Source organism: Syngnathus floridae, chromosome 5 (assembly GCF_059516105.1).
Source record: "Syngnathus floridae isolate MCC-2025c chromosome 5, RoL_Sflo_1.0, whole genome shotgun sequence".
Taxonomy (NCBI): Eukaryota; Metazoa; Chordata; class Actinopteri; order Syngnathiformes; family Syngnathidae; genus Syngnathus; species Syngnathus floridae.
The window spans coordinates 13,108,093-13,123,132 of NC_142417.1; the positions used below are offsets into that span (position 1 = coordinate 13,108,093).

Here is a 15,040-nt window from a genome sequence, read left to right on the forward strand (position 1 = left end):
GCAAAATCAAATTGCTTGGCTGATTTCTATTGACTCAACTTAAACTACCATTGCTTTAACTTAGAAATGCCCCAACCTACGAGTTTTTCTAGTAACAAACCTCGCTTTGTTTGGTCGAGGTTTTGTTTTGTACTTGCGAGGAAAAAACTTGAGTTTTACAATCTTCAAATACATTGATGAAGGGGGCCAACATGCGCTGAATAAATATACTTTTGTATTATACGTATTTCAAACAGTTATTGTCAAGAAAAACAAATGTATGCTTGCACGCGTGCGTGTCTATGCATGCGGCCTAATTGACACCCAATTTATTTCTTGCCGTGTATGTTTTTGAATTTTGCGATACAGGCCTTTCTCCCTTTGAGCTTTTGGGTGGCGCTGGATTGAATTAATAACTGTGATTATTAAAGAAAAGGCAATGTGTTTTTGGTAGTTCGTGATTTCAAGACGATTTCATTGATGTCAAACAAACAGATAACATGGGTCGCTTAACCGCGAAGAGAAAAAAGTCTTTACGGTGATATCCAATAGTCAGACATTACTACATACATTAGTCGTATAATTAATGAATCTGTGTTCTGAAAGCCATCATTTGTCTCGATTGACCTTTTTATAGCACCGTCCGGCTGCAGCAGCCGAAGAGCGCACGAAGCGGCGAACATATCCAGACCGCTGCTTCCTGACCAGACAAAACAAGTGACGCAAAACACATTGGAACAGCGTGTGGCATTGAAGACAATGGTAAAACCAAGTAATAAAATTGGTTGTGCAAGAATTTTTTTTTTTTAAAATGATTTGCGAAAAAAACAATTATTTTACAAGGTGGGAAAACTGGCATGAAATCAATGAAAATAACAAAGGCTTGAAAGGCTTTGGAATCAAACCCCAAACAAAACAGAAAATGATACAACCAATTAGTCCGAGTTTAAATGAGTAGAAACATTATTTAACCTCTGACACCTTTACAATTGTAAAGCCATTAAGCCGTTTAACAGTCAGAGGTCAGGCGCCCTTGGGCACCCTTTTCCCCTTCCTCCACCTTTATTGGCTGCTAGTCATGTGGCAAAATAAATAAATAAGTAAAATAAATAAATACTTAAAATGAAACAATTACCTTGAAGTGGGAAATGGCTGCATGGAAAGGAGGCACTCCTATTGTGGAAAGATCTCCAAAGTGCTCAATTGGACATGAGCAGTATCCAGCATAAATACCTTATGCTGCCCTTGTGGAAGCACCAATTTGGTATAAAATGCTTTTTAATTTATAACATTATAATGACTGTATTTGCAGGTGTGTGTGCGTAGTGTATTTGTTATTTGGCTTTGTCTGTCTGTCTGTCTGTCCATCTATCAGTATCTTTCGATCAATCAATGGAAGCTTCATACAAAAACATGGTTAGATTAATTAGAATTTAATGTTCACTTTACAGACACAGAACAAACATTCTGCTTCATTCATTTACTTTGAATTGCTGCAAGTCAGTGCCATGGTACAAGCTTCTCAAAGCGGCTCAAAATGTTCATGTTTGATGATGCAACCTTTTTTTCCCTCCTCAGACAAAAACATTTCGACGTGTTTCCACAGCCGCTCCGATGAGCTCAGCATGCAAACATGTCGTCTACCTACAAGGTGGAGGGATTATACAACGTATGGCTTTTTTGAAAGCATTAGAAACAAGACAAATCAAAAAGTGCATTCAACACAAAAATGTTCAATTCCAGTCTGTGATCAAACATGTTCTCCTTGGCCTGCTGGCTCAGTGACTGAACTTCTCATGCAGGTTGGCTGATGCCAAGCAACCACCCTTGAGTTCACAGGTCACATAAGACCTCTTTCAGGGCTTAACGCGGGCGTCCGTGCTTCCTGCAGAGATTCTTTAAATAAATACAGCAGGGTTTGTTTACCACAAAGCAGTTTCAGTCTGTTAACACACCCTGCAGGTTGCATGAAAAGTTTCAAGGCTGGCTCCATTCCCGCAATGCAGTGCACCGTTGGCAGTCATTATCTGGGCCCATAGTCGTAGTTTGTGGGCCCGCTGGTAGCCGAGTACATGTTAGCTGTGGCCGGGTTCATGTGGTGGTGGTACGTGTGTCCTCTGATGCTGGGTAAAGGGTAAGGGGATGGCCTGGTCTTGGCTCCCAGGTAATGTTCATAGGTGGTGGGGTACTTGTAGGGATGGTGGTGGAGGGTGTCCGGGGGTAGAGTGTGAGGGTCTGGCCGGAGGTCGTGCGGAGGGCTCGGGCGGCCGCCGGTAAGCGGGACGGCGTGGAGGCCTCCCGGGACGGGCAGGGCAGGACTGAGGACGCGGGACATCAGCTGGTGAGCCGGGTCAGCATGTATGGGTGTGCCGCCTGGTTCCCTCTCATAGTCCCGCCTACTGTCATCTGAAGAAGATAAACAGTTTGTCACATGGGGAGACAATCATGCACTATTTGCATATACTGTACATAGAAAATGCAACTGTAATTTAACTCCTGAATTTCGCAGAACCATACTGGTTCAATTTTCACATCGTGTCACTTGTTCACATCAAAAATCAACTTTGAAAAGTTGCAAATGCTTTGGCAATTCATTCCGCGCTGTTGACAAGCAATTTCACTCCTATCCCTACACAGAGACACAAATATTTGCAAGGATTTTGAGAGAAAATATTTTTTGCTGGAGAACCATGATATTTTCCCATTTTGTGTCTGATCTGAGAAATGCACCAACGCGACTGAGATTAACTGTAATCAAACTTGGTCTTTGATTTGCCTAGTTGAGACTGAAGCTAATAAATGAATGAATGAATGAATGAATGAATGAATGAATGAATGAATGAATGAATGAATGAATGAATGAATGAATGAATGAATGAATGAATGAATGAAATTGATTCACAAAAGTGTTGGAAATATAAATCAAGATGGTTGTAAGTAAATAATGTATGATAGGTATTAATAACTAATATAAAGGACCTTCATTTGTAGTCAGCGACTGGCTATTATTTGTTTAATTAAAAGCCAACGTTTGCCCGATCCTTCAAATGCATCACTTTTTAAGCCGTAAATTGGATGTAACGTGGCTCACATTGACAGTAAGCCAGTTGTCAGGAAGACAGAAGCCGACTCGGTTTGATGTTGGCCAGCAGAGTGGCAGGCGAAGCTAAAGTCGGAACAAAGAGGGAGCTGCAGACCTTTCTCTGTGCCGTTCTGCTGAGGAGGAGATGACATTGGGTTTCTTGTTCTGGCAAAAGCACTCATTATTGGCAGGGAGCCTGGCCTGTGATTCCTGGGCCTGCGGGAAGGGAGACAGGAGTCATTTCATGAACACCAAGGCCACAATTTCTTCAGCATGTATTCAGATGGTATGGAAGTGTTCATGTTTGGAGTCCTTCTACAATAGCTGATCTTCCATTTAGATCAATGAAAGTTGAAAGTAAATCAGTCAGAAGGTCCTATTCAGTGATTAATAAGGCTTCACTTCAGAGTAATCTGTTTAGTTAAACCTTGAAAGGGGAAAAATGAACAGCATTTGGAAGAAATTGAGTCACTTGTTTCCGTACCAGATGTGTGGACTTTTGTGTATGGAGAAAATTTGCTAATCTATCAATGACTGAAAAGCAGCCGATAATCTTTGAAACAATATCCAGTGTTTTCCAACGCTCACAGCCTTCATTGTGTACTTTTAACATGCAAGTTCCACCCATCTGGCACCTATGTAAAAACAAAATACTAAACTGTTTTCCTAATGCGTGCAAATGTCGCTTTTGACTTTGTTGCACCTCATATCATGTACAAACATGTCAAAAGGACTTTTTGTATTAGTGTCAACAAAAACTCACCAATCCTCTGGGTCACAGTCCCGGAAGCCTTTTGCAAAAGGGTTACTGGCTATTTTCAGCTGGGTGATCTGAAGTTACAAGAAAATCAAAACAATGTTCTTAATGCAGGGATCACTAACTTGTAACTGCAAGAGCTACTTTTTGTGTACTACCAAATATTCTGAAAATAGCAAATTTGCGCCTACTAGCTTTAATAATGGTATGATTACATGTTATTGATTAATGATATGAATTTATGTGCAGACTGATCATGTTATTAGTTTTTTAACAATAATTAGGAAACAGACACATTTCATTTTTTATAAATCTCGGCCCGTGTTTATGTTTTCAAATGACCACTTCTGCAATATTCCAAGAAAATCACAAATGTTCCATGACCAGTAACATTATTGTAGAACAGACTCGTAGCTACTTATGAAGTCCACGCAGGGCTACCAGGGGCGCACCACAGTCAGATCAATTGGGAGAAATGTTTTTGATAATTTGCAGAGTAAACATAACAGCTACATTTATTTCATGAAAATACTTAGGTATTTAAGTTTTAATCTATGCTGTATGACAGACAGTCAGACAGACAGACAGACAGACAAAAGTAAAAGACAAAAAAAATCTGCTGCATTACTTAACATCATTTTAAAGCACGTGATTTCCTATATAGAAGGCCTACACATGATCCACAACAGTTTTACGTATTAGTGTTGATGTGAAATACATAACATGAGATATTCGCAAAGAATTAGCTTTTCTTTTTTTTTTTTTACATAATAATAATAAAGCTTAAGTAAATCCTCACAATGTGGTAAGATCATATCTGAGTTGAATTATGTGTTTAAATTATATTATTATTTACACATCAAAACAATAATAAGAAATATTATCCAATTCATTGAAATACACCTAGCAAATTGTAAGTGCATAGACAAAGAAGGAAGTATATTATCGTGACGTCTTCTTGTTTTTTAGCAGCAGATCTTCATCAAGTTTGTTGGAACTTAATAATCATTATTTGGAGTGACTTTCTTACCCGGTGATTCTGGTACGCTGTAACTGCTGTGAAGCGGGTTTCCTCGAACACAAAAGTTTTGTAATTCTCTTCTGCGTACTTCTCGCTGTCCTTGCGAGGATCCACATAGACCACGTGGAACCTGGGCTGGTAGCGGTGCATTGAGTTGAGAATGATCTGTGGAGAAAAAAATAAAATAAAAATAAAAAAGCCACTTTAGCAAGCTGACCGAGAAAGGCACTCATAAGAAATCAATCAATCAAAAAGTAAATCAATAAAATAAAAGATCCTAGCAAAACTGTATTGTACATCAAACATTTTTATTTAGTTTGAGGAACTGTTGTTATTATTAACACAAAACCACACAAACGTATTGAAGTTGTGGCGAAAAAAAGTAAAATTTATGCTTATATTTTATGGCGGCATGGAAGGGCAGTGGTTAGCAGAAAGGCCTGTCTCACAGCTGAGAGGTTTTGGGTTCGAATCGTGGTTCAATGAGGACAAACATTGATGAATGAATAGATGTTGATATTTTAATATGTACAAATTGATGGCGAGTTGAAAGCTTTTCAAAACTTCAATGCTCTTCTCACTCAGTGAAAACCCAGTTATCTGAATCACAAATCCATAGGCTGAACCCAAAATTGGATTTTATCATGCTGCCATTGCTGTTATTAATGACAAAAACATATTTTGTACATGTATGGAAGAATTCACTAATTGCACTCACATGTCCGTTATCGTCCAGGAGGTTGTTGGTGAGTTTGAGTTTGTCAAAAGAAACAATCTGCTTCATCCACTGGGCGCCCTTTGCCGGAGAGTCCGGGTGGTAGTGGACTCTTCCAGGGGTCGCTGGGTCAGCTTTGCCCGCCACAAGCCACGAGGAACTGTGGAACGCATACCTGTGGGGATCACTGGGGTCATTTATCATGCAATTTGTTTTTTATTAATGTATATTCATGTCAAAACGGTACATCAACTCATGCTTGATCCGTGTGTGCGTTTCACTTTGAATTTGCATAAGTCACATATCTATTGGTTCTTACATGCATTAGTTACATTTTCTGGCACATGAAATCTGATGTAAATCGTGTGTGCATTTTTTTTTTCAACCTATTCTTAACTGTCGTAAGGAGGCTAACCTATAACGTTTGTCGTCCACTGGCAAAAAGTCCATTAGGAGCATGTAGTCCGCCATTGGATCCATCCCGAATATTTTTACTTGGAATGTTGGAAACATTCGCCTGGAAAGAGCCCAGAAAATAGACATTAAATTCTCAAGTTGCTATATTGCCTGCTTTTATGTAAACACCCGCAGCACATTTACACGGAAATGGTAAATCAAGAAATTATCAAAATAATAATTATGTTAACACATTTATCCAACACATATTGTTCCATGCTCGCAGAAATGCATTTATAAAAAAAAAGTCGAAATTACGAGCTACAGTGGGAAAGACGTAATAGTTTGTTGTCTTATAATTTGCTCTTGAGCTTTAAATGACTTTTTTTGTTTTGAAATTTTCCAGACACATATAGCCATTGCAAAACAGGCCAACTTTTCACTTTCTTTCATTTACATTTGCCCACACAGATTTATGACATATAACAATTCCACCCAGAAGCAGCCTTCTACCGACCTCCTACTGCACATAACGCCGCGAGTGCACTGAATTGATTTTGAACTTGAAATGCAATTATACCCTCTCCTACGGCGTTTCTGTGCTTGGCCAGTTGAACGAGCTGACTAATGCCCATGTCAAGGGATGAAAAGGGATGCAAATCAACGCTCAATTAACGTCACTGTTTGGTTTTGCCGAGGCTGAAGGAGCCTCTAAAGTGCTACTTGTCACACTGCACCAGAGGTGCCTCACTTTCAAGATTATTGAAACAGGCGATGCCTCTCTCTTTACCATTGTATTTTCATAAATAAATAAATAATAGTAACAGGCTTGCAACCTTGCAACTGATTCAAAGTTCAGGCATTCGAGGGGTAAACGCTCACTTTATGATGGGGGCCAGCAACTTTCTTGAAACGGAGAGCTGCTTTTGGGGTATTGCAAAATGTTGGATACAACTTTGCTGAAATTACCTTTATTCATATCTAATTACTATATCTAATTATTAATAATTTATTATATACATTTATGTGACTATACTATAATAATTTCTCACAATGCGGAAACAGAAAAAAGTTACTAAGCGAAACTTTATTTCTATAGAGCAAGCAAGTGTTTACATTCTCAAACGAACACGTCAACAATATGCCTAAAAATGTTCCAATCGCTATTAATGTATTTTTTGTAAGAGGGCCAAGCCTATATTAGCAACACTTTGTTTATATATTAGATAAAATAGACCAACAAACAAAAACTTTTCGGTGATCAAAATCGAACGAACTTAATTAAAACGGAGTCCAATAAAAAAAGGAAATAGACGCAAGTATAGGCCTTTATACAAAGTCCAAATAATCGAAATGAAACAATTTTTAATTGATGACAAATTGTGTTTAGGTATGGAGCAACAAGCGTGCGTAAAATTGAGAGGGATGCATGCCATGCGGGTTAGAGGTGAAAAGCAGGCTGCAAACACTGTTTTTGCAGTTGCAGACGCCTGTCACATTACGCGCTACGCGCACACGCGTGCTTGCTGCACAGCTCAAATCTGCCAAGTTATTCCGTGGCTTATTTTGCATAGATTTCAGTCACTGAGACTTTATGTAATCACGTGTAAATAAATGTCGCTCGTGAAAACCAGGAAAGTTATTTGCATGAAGACAAGCATTTTAATTTTAAAAAAGAACACAAACTGTTGAGGGAATTAAAAAAAAAAACAAGGAAAGCGTTTGTAAAACAATTTCTACTCGCCAATTAAAATGTCACGTAGCCTAATTAAACAATAATGGTGGTAATATAACTCGAGTTGACGCTACACGCTATAATATGAAATAATTGCAGCTTTTATTATGAGCATCACGCTCTCACCTTCCCGCCTTGGTGACGATCATCTCGGTGCCCAGCTGATTAAACTCGTCCCATAAGGCCTTCATCTCCAATTGGACGTTAATGTTAGCCACTTTGGGGTTCTTCTTGATGATGTTTTTGCTGTTAGGTGTGGAGTTGGACGAGGACGACGAGCAAGGGGTCCCGGCGGGGTCGTTCGACGGGGCCTGGCCCGCATAGCCGTAGTTGGGCTGAGCGGCCGGGCAGGGATCAAAGTGGGCCTCGTGTTGGGTGTAAGGGTCCCCGGGGGAGGGGGAGAGGTGGTATCCCCCCGGGGTGTTGAGGCTGCTCAGGCTGCTGGTCGTGAAGGCTGCAACATCGCAAAAATGGGACAGCTGCGTCAGCCACGGGCTGGATATGGCTGAAATCATCCCAAAAAGACTGGATTTACTAATAGGTCTTGTAGTGGTAACACAGACAGAGAAAGAGAGAGAAAAGAACAGAATAAATGACTTCCAAGATGTCAGGATGGATTTAAAAGTTTCCGTTTCGGTTTGTTTTAAATCCCGGAGGTATAGCATCCAAAAAGTTAAAAACGCGTCCAAAGTGGAGCGAATCCCGCGGGAATCCTGCAATGCTTTCTCCTTTTGTGTCGATAGTGCGCGTCGGTATTGTGCGCTGCTGCTGAGCGGGCGCGCATGTGTGTGTTCGAGTGCAAGACAGCCTGCTTCTCTTATCTGGCGCGGAGGGCCTCCCCTTTGCGATAAAACCGGTTCTTATTTCTATTTAGATAAGGAACTGCAGGTAATGTGGCTTTTCCTCGCCTCGTGAAGAGACTGATTGACACATAAGTGCGCCCCTTCTTTTTAATGGGCTTTCCGGCACCCAGTCCTATTTTGGATGGGGCCCGCATCACCCCCGTTGACACAAAACAATAGGAGGTGAGCAATGTAAACGATGGACTGGGTAAACATATAGTGATTTACATGAATAAATAAATAAATATGCAGGCGCTGAATGTTGCTTATATAGTGGACAAATACTTGAGATGAGATAGCGCGTATAGTTGAGTTTCGCTGTATACGCAAAACAGTGATGTTTTACACACTTTTTATATTTCCATTTTGTTACAGATTTTTAATTGTGCTTAAATTCAAAATGTAGCTACCGATAGCAAAATTGTAGGTTTATTTGAGCGGATTTTTAACACTGCATGATTTAAAATCGTATATGTAGTCTATATTTGTTATATTTGTTACCTGTATATCTCAATAAATAAATATGCACCAAGTAAAATCTAACAGATGTTTTTGTTTGTTTGTTTTCAATTTAAAAAAAATCAGGACGTTTGAACAGTATTTTTTTTGTGTGTGTGAATGAGCATAAATGAAGATTTTTAAGTCGTCTTCTGGCTGCTTCGGTGTCCATTTAAAAGTAGGCAGTCAATAGTTGTGAAATCAAAACAAGTTTCGGCTCCAACCGCGGATCTGAATGTCACGTTCCATCATGCGTGGGCATATAATCAACAAACGTGTTTACCTTCCATTTCCCGCGTCACAGTGCTGTAATGCATTGTGCAGCAGCTGTGGTTGTTCCCGTCTGGTTTGTCCAGGCCGGTGCTCGAGCGCTTGTCAAACGCTGCGTTTCCTGCTTGCTCTGCAGCACAAATCAGAGAGGCAATACTAAAAGCATTTGCCCTGGGAGACAGGGGACCACCGTCGTCCATAGGCAGGGGGCTCAAGTTAGGGGAAAGTCGTGCCTACTCCTCCTCCACCGCCTCCCCCTTCTCCAAACAGCAGGAGAAGGCTGCGCAAAAAGGCAAAGAACATGCGCGAAAAAAGCCTTCTCACATGCCCACACTGGCCAAAGTCTGCTTGGAAAGTATTCCCACTGCTACGGTGAAGACGCCCGAACTTCCCTGGTCGATAGGTTCATTTATAGAACCTCGAGAGGGGAAGCGGTCCAGCCGGTGTCAAACCATTGTCGATCCGCAGAGAGCATGCAGGGCGAGCGCGCGTTCCGTGTTTGTGCTCGTTGTGTGCGGTGGCGGGTGTTGTCATGTGAAGGCTGCTTGCCCGCCTGCCTCCACGAGAAACTGCTGCTGATACGAGAATGTCAGAAGGCAGCCACATCCACATCCACGCCTCCCCCTTGCGAACTGCGCGCAAGGAAAACGCGCGCGTGTGCGTGCCTGCGTGCGCGCAAATCGGCGTGTTTTATTTTAATAAGACTTTGTCACTCGCTTGGATGCCGTCCACGTCACTGCAATGGCCGGCTGAACAATATGAGCCACTTTTTTACAGTAGAAACAAACGGCATTTACTGCGAGTAACACGCCCCGAAGGCTACTTCTTTATCGTATATTTTATGTATTAATTTTTTTTAATCATACTGTGCCACTTTTTGGGAACTATTGTCGAAATACTAAATAATTCAACATTTCAATCACAGAAATATCCAGTTTTTAGTTATGTTATGCATAAGTAATTATAATGGTAGCGTCATAGTGAAATATGTGGCTTCAATTAGTAACCTAAACGTGTACGCATTCTACTGATGATGATGATGATCATTATAATAATAATAATAATAATAATAATAATAATAATAATAATAATAATAATAATAATAATTATTATTATTATTATTATTATTATTATCATTATTATTGTCGACGATGTATAGTATTTTTCCACTATATATCATGTTTCATTTCGCAATTGTAACCGTGTCTTTTCCAATTCTATGTGGACGCCTGAATTATATTTTTATGCATTATTCATGAAAATGGTATATGCTGTTATAGCAAACGAATAATTTAAAAGTAAAACCGTATCCCACTTCTAAACAAAGTTGCACGGAGATCAATAACGGAACGTCGGTTGACTCATATCGATTGTAATATATAATTTAACTAAACAGACAAAACAACCAATCGTAATTTGAAAAGTATACACACACTCGGAAAGTGATGCTCAGAAGCTTTATTCCTGTCTTTGCTAATGATGATAATTCTCTATCACTTATCGGAGATTTACACGGCACTCTTTGCGTGAAGCCACTGCGACGGAGACGCGCAATACACGTGGCAGTCAGTCAAAGTTTTTTTTTTTTTCAGACGCATAACACCTTGGAGGGAGCTGCCCTTGACCTCTTGGACCCACGTGTCGCCTTGCGGTTTCTCAGCTTCTCTGTAGTGTCCAAACCGAAATGTGTTTTGTTGGACATTAACCGGATAGAGTCCAATTTACACATGAGGTCACCGAATGAAGCCGGGAGGCAACAGCAGGGGTCTAATGGGATAAATCAGTTAGAGGATTAGCTCTATTTATTTTGGATGTTTCTCCATAGGAGGCAGAGAGCATGAACAAACTTGTCCACTCTGAGGATAGATAGATACGTAGATAGATAGACAGATAGATAGATAGATAGATAGATAGATAGATAGATAGATAGATAGATAGATAGATAGATAGATAGATAGATAGATAGATAGATAGATAGATAGATAGATAGATAGATAGATAGATAGATAGATAGATAGATAGATAGATAGATAGATAGATAGATAGATAGATCTTTATTTTTTGTAGCTCTGCCAGCTTTAAAAGACTTTTTTGTTCATTGCAATTATATAATTGTCTAATAATAATTAAAATATTGGTGATAATGATGATGATACTACTACTACAACAACAACTACTAATGATAATAATAATAATAACAATAATAATAACAATACTACTACTACTACTACTACTACTACTAGTAGTAGTATAATAATATAATAATAATAACAATACTACTACTACTAATAATAATTGTAATATAATAATAATAATAATAATAATAATAATAATAATAATAATAATAATAATAATGAAAATAGTAATAATAAAAAAGGTCAACAAATTGATTAATAACCACGACTAAAACACATATGAGTAAAGTTAGTACAAATTTTGTACAACACAATAAGGCATTTGTACCAAAGACTTTCAATGATCAAATATTTCATTTAGAATCCGCATAGGGTTATGGCTAACAACTCAGTTTACAATTAAATGTTAGGTTTAAATGAATAAACAACTTTTGTAGCCCTGCAGTGGTCAACCAAAAGGTGAAAACTTTTTTTTTTTTTTTGTCGTGCGCAATTACGTACGATTAAGATCAAGGTTGTTTCAGTCAAATCGGCAACAATTTTTGAGTTTCTTATTTTTTTTTTAAAAAACTGTGGCAAGCTGTGGCGTTTTCCACGTTTTTTTTTCACATGAGAGGCCGGGCAAGCAGGCAGGCAGGCAGGCTTGCGTCTTCCTTGAGCTGCACGCTAACATGACAGATCCCATTCACGCCTCATTAAATGGCACGTATCTCGTAAAAGTTGCGCAAGGCTCACTGGATGCTAGTTTTGTGCCTATATGTCGCTATTTAAATTGTATAAGCCTACTTTTCACCTCCTTAATATAACGTCTCCTTCTGAAACATGTCAGCTTATGAAGATCCCAATTTTTACATTGATGATGATGTCCCACTAACATAAAGATCAGCGACATACTCCACAGATATAACCCTACCCTATCCAAATATTAGTCCACATCCCAGAATTAGCAGGAGAGGAAGTGAACAGTTGACCGTTGACAGAGGAGGTCCCCGGGTGTCCCCGCTCTCCGCGGGGATGGATGAAATAGTTCCACGCGTGCTGCGTGGAAATATCGGCTCCCCCATTTGGTGATCAGCTTGGAAAATAACTGAAAAAAAAGAAAAAGAAGGAAAAAGGGATAAAAACAAATTGAAGTGACAAGTTGATCAACTGTATGCAAACGTACAAATAATTGCATTTTTTAAGAAGAGAATATTATTGTCTTTGTAAAGGTTTGTTAAGTGATTTTTGTTTGAATTGCATCAGAAAAAAACGACTTAACTGACTTATTTTTGGCGTATTTCCAAATAACCTGTTTTGCAAATTTTTTCCATTCAATATCAAATAGAAAAGAAAAAAAAGGAAACGGAATTGGCTACAAATTTTCAAAATCAACAATTTCAGAAAAATAACCACGTCTTGAATATTTCCACCGGTCACGAAGTCTGTTTCTTTTAGTTCTTATTAGCAAATTCTATCGTAGTTTTTCCAAGTAGCCAATGTGCCAATTTGCTTTGAACGGCGCTCTTTCTATACGAAATTTTAAGAAGCAATCATGCACGCGATTGTTTTTTCTCTCCATAATAAACTAAATACAGAGAGGCAACGACAGAAATAACGAGAACAGATTCGTTAATACTTCATAGATAAACATTAAATTGTTAATACCACGCATGATAAAAATCACCGAGCTTCATCTTTTAATGTGAGCGGCAGTGGGAAAAGTGTTGGCCACACCCATCCTGTTTAAAGCGACAATTTATCGTCATTTCAATGGAAAAAGAGGATTTACATGAAACCGGAAAAATGTCCTGAAACATTTCCTTGTTGGCATATAAATGTGGCTTTCCTGTTCAGCTAGTTCTTTTTGTACTTTTCTTTTTTTTCATCATAAAAGGACACGTGCATAAAAACACAATGGAAATGAAAACAATGGCTGAGCAAAAGGTGAAAATCATCATTCCCTGGTGCCCGTTCCTCACAAATTCCATCATATATTCCCACACATACAACACTACGCATTTTCTATTGTATATAATATGCCACTATACTGATAGTGATAGGTAGTGTGTATTGATTAACAACACATTGGAATTTCCAAAATTCCCAATGCACGAAATGTTTAAAACTTTCCCTATATTAGTAAGTAAAACCTTTATAAAATGCATGCTCCATTTCAGCTCACTCAGAAAAATTACTAAAGAAATAATGCAAAATGTTAACATTCTCTTTTGCAGATACCTGCATGGTCCGGGATTGTGTGTTTGTTTATGGTGGGTGTGGGGTGGGTTCTCTTTCCACATGTATGCATGCCTGACAGCTGCCAACTGTGGCCTTCAACAGGCTTCAAGCTGGGCCCCTGCTGCTTCCATACCAGTCTATACCAACACCAACGCTCTGTGTAGTATATCCATCTAGCATGCAGCAAGCTGAAGTTAGGAAAAGGTAGGAGTGATTTAGATCAAGGCATTTCCTTGAGTATTTTTTTTTCATCAAGTAGAGAGAAAAGCACATTTTCATACAGCACCCTACATTTTGCAGCAGGTTGTGTGTGCGTGCGTGTGTGTGTGCCGTGGCAGGGAGAGGAGGCGTCTTGAGTGAGATCACTTTTCAAAATCAGTCCTTCTCTCCCCCTTTCCTCTTTGTTTTAAAACTGGGAAGCTTTTAGCTTTTGAAAAGTATCCTTTTCCTATCTGCGGCACAGCGGCCCCAAACGTCATCACCTCGCGTCTTTCCGCAGCCTGTTTGGAACGCCGGTAAATAGCTGGCATTCCTGCCACAAAGGGCCGATGATGTGGGCCTGGGGCCTCAGTGATCTCCCCAAATTAATTAGGGCCTTTCTTCTGCCTATAAGCAGCATCCGGTGGCCTTTGTTACCCTAAAACGTCTTCAGCCTGGTATTATATGCAAGGCCGGAGTCTCTGCACATTTATAAATAAGTCGCTGACTGTTTTGCTCTTTCTTGCTCGTGCCTGTGCTCCAAAATAGACTTCAGTAGAGAAAAGAAGTGAACCTCTAGTCTTGCTCTTGCCCCTTATACCTCCTCCTTATCTGCTCCCCACTGGCCTGGTATTTATTTGAATATGAGAAGGCCCGCTTGTTGTTTCTGGCCAAGGGGGCTTAGGGCTGAGAAACGTCCCATTCCCCACCTCCCCCTCATGTCTCTCAACCCCCGTCAAGTTCTTCCATCCCCGATCACTCGCTTCAGCTCTCCTTCCCGGGCCATCCAGGCTTGTTCACTCCTCACCAGCCTCTCCCTTCGTGAACTTGAACTATACAGACCTCTGGTCCAACGCCAGTACAGGCTGGTGGACTGCGCGTATGCATAAGTAAGCGCTGAAGTTATTAGCCATGTTAAATGCAGCCAAGCCAGAAAGGTGGCTCAAGCTCGCGACTTTCCGTCCAAATACTTCAGCCAGTGAGTGAATATTTCCTTTCAAATCACTCCAGCCTCTAAATGTGCCTGTCAAGAGCAAACCATATTTGCCTACTCACTGGATTCCTTTAGGCCATTTGAATAGCGGGTTAGGATTCCCCCAGTAAAATCTCCAGTTGGAAACACTGAAGGTCTTCTAACATGAGATTTTTTTTTTTTTTGGTGACATCAGTCGCTTTTGAGCAGCAGGAAGCG

At 39.8% G+C, this 15,040-nt stretch overlaps 2 protein-coding genes across 6 annotated transcripts in view; one reads left to right on the forward strand and one right to left on the reverse strand.

Moving 5' to 3' along the window:
• The window catches only part of gnb1l (guanine nucleotide binding protein (G protein), beta polypeptide 1-like), a 28,197-nt gene extending 23,615 nt beyond the window's left edge, over window positions 1-4,582 (forward strand). For 2 of the 3 annotated variants that reach the window (XM_088376400.1, XM_088376401.1), the window contains exon 9: window positions 617-4,582. In XM_088376400.1, the coding sequence (XP_088232526.1) occupies window positions 617-789 (173 nt within the window). In that variant the 3' untranslated portion in view covers window positions 790-4,582. The remainder of the gene's footprint in view (window positions 1-616) is intronic. The other variant, XM_088376403.1, reaches the window with a different exon arrangement.
• Window positions 1,397-9,870, reverse strand: tbx1 (T-box transcription factor 1). Of its 3 annotated transcripts, none has more exons than XM_088376398.1 (8): window positions 9,309-9,870; window positions 7,812-8,139; window positions 5,970-6,071; window positions 5,558-5,729; window positions 4,849-5,004; window positions 3,825-3,892; window positions 3,177-3,277; window positions 1,397-2,385 (listed from the first exon to the last, which is right to left on the reverse strand). In XM_088376398.1, the coding sequence occupies exons 1-8, from the start codon at window positions 9,493-9,495 to the stop codon at window positions 2,003-2,005; spliced, it is 1,497 nt and encodes a 498-aa protein (XP_088232524.1). In that variant the 5' UTR covers window positions 9,496-9,870; the 3' UTR covers window positions 1,397-2,002. The 3 variants fall into 3 exon arrangements, with proteins under 3 accessions (XP_088232524.1, XP_088232523.1, XP_088232525.1); XM_088376397.1 differs by having other exon boundaries at window positions 7,812-8,190; XM_088376399.1 differs by having other exon boundaries at window positions 7,812-8,228; window positions 9,309-9,448.
• Between the last annotated feature and the right edge of the window lie 5,170 nt (window positions 9,871-15,040).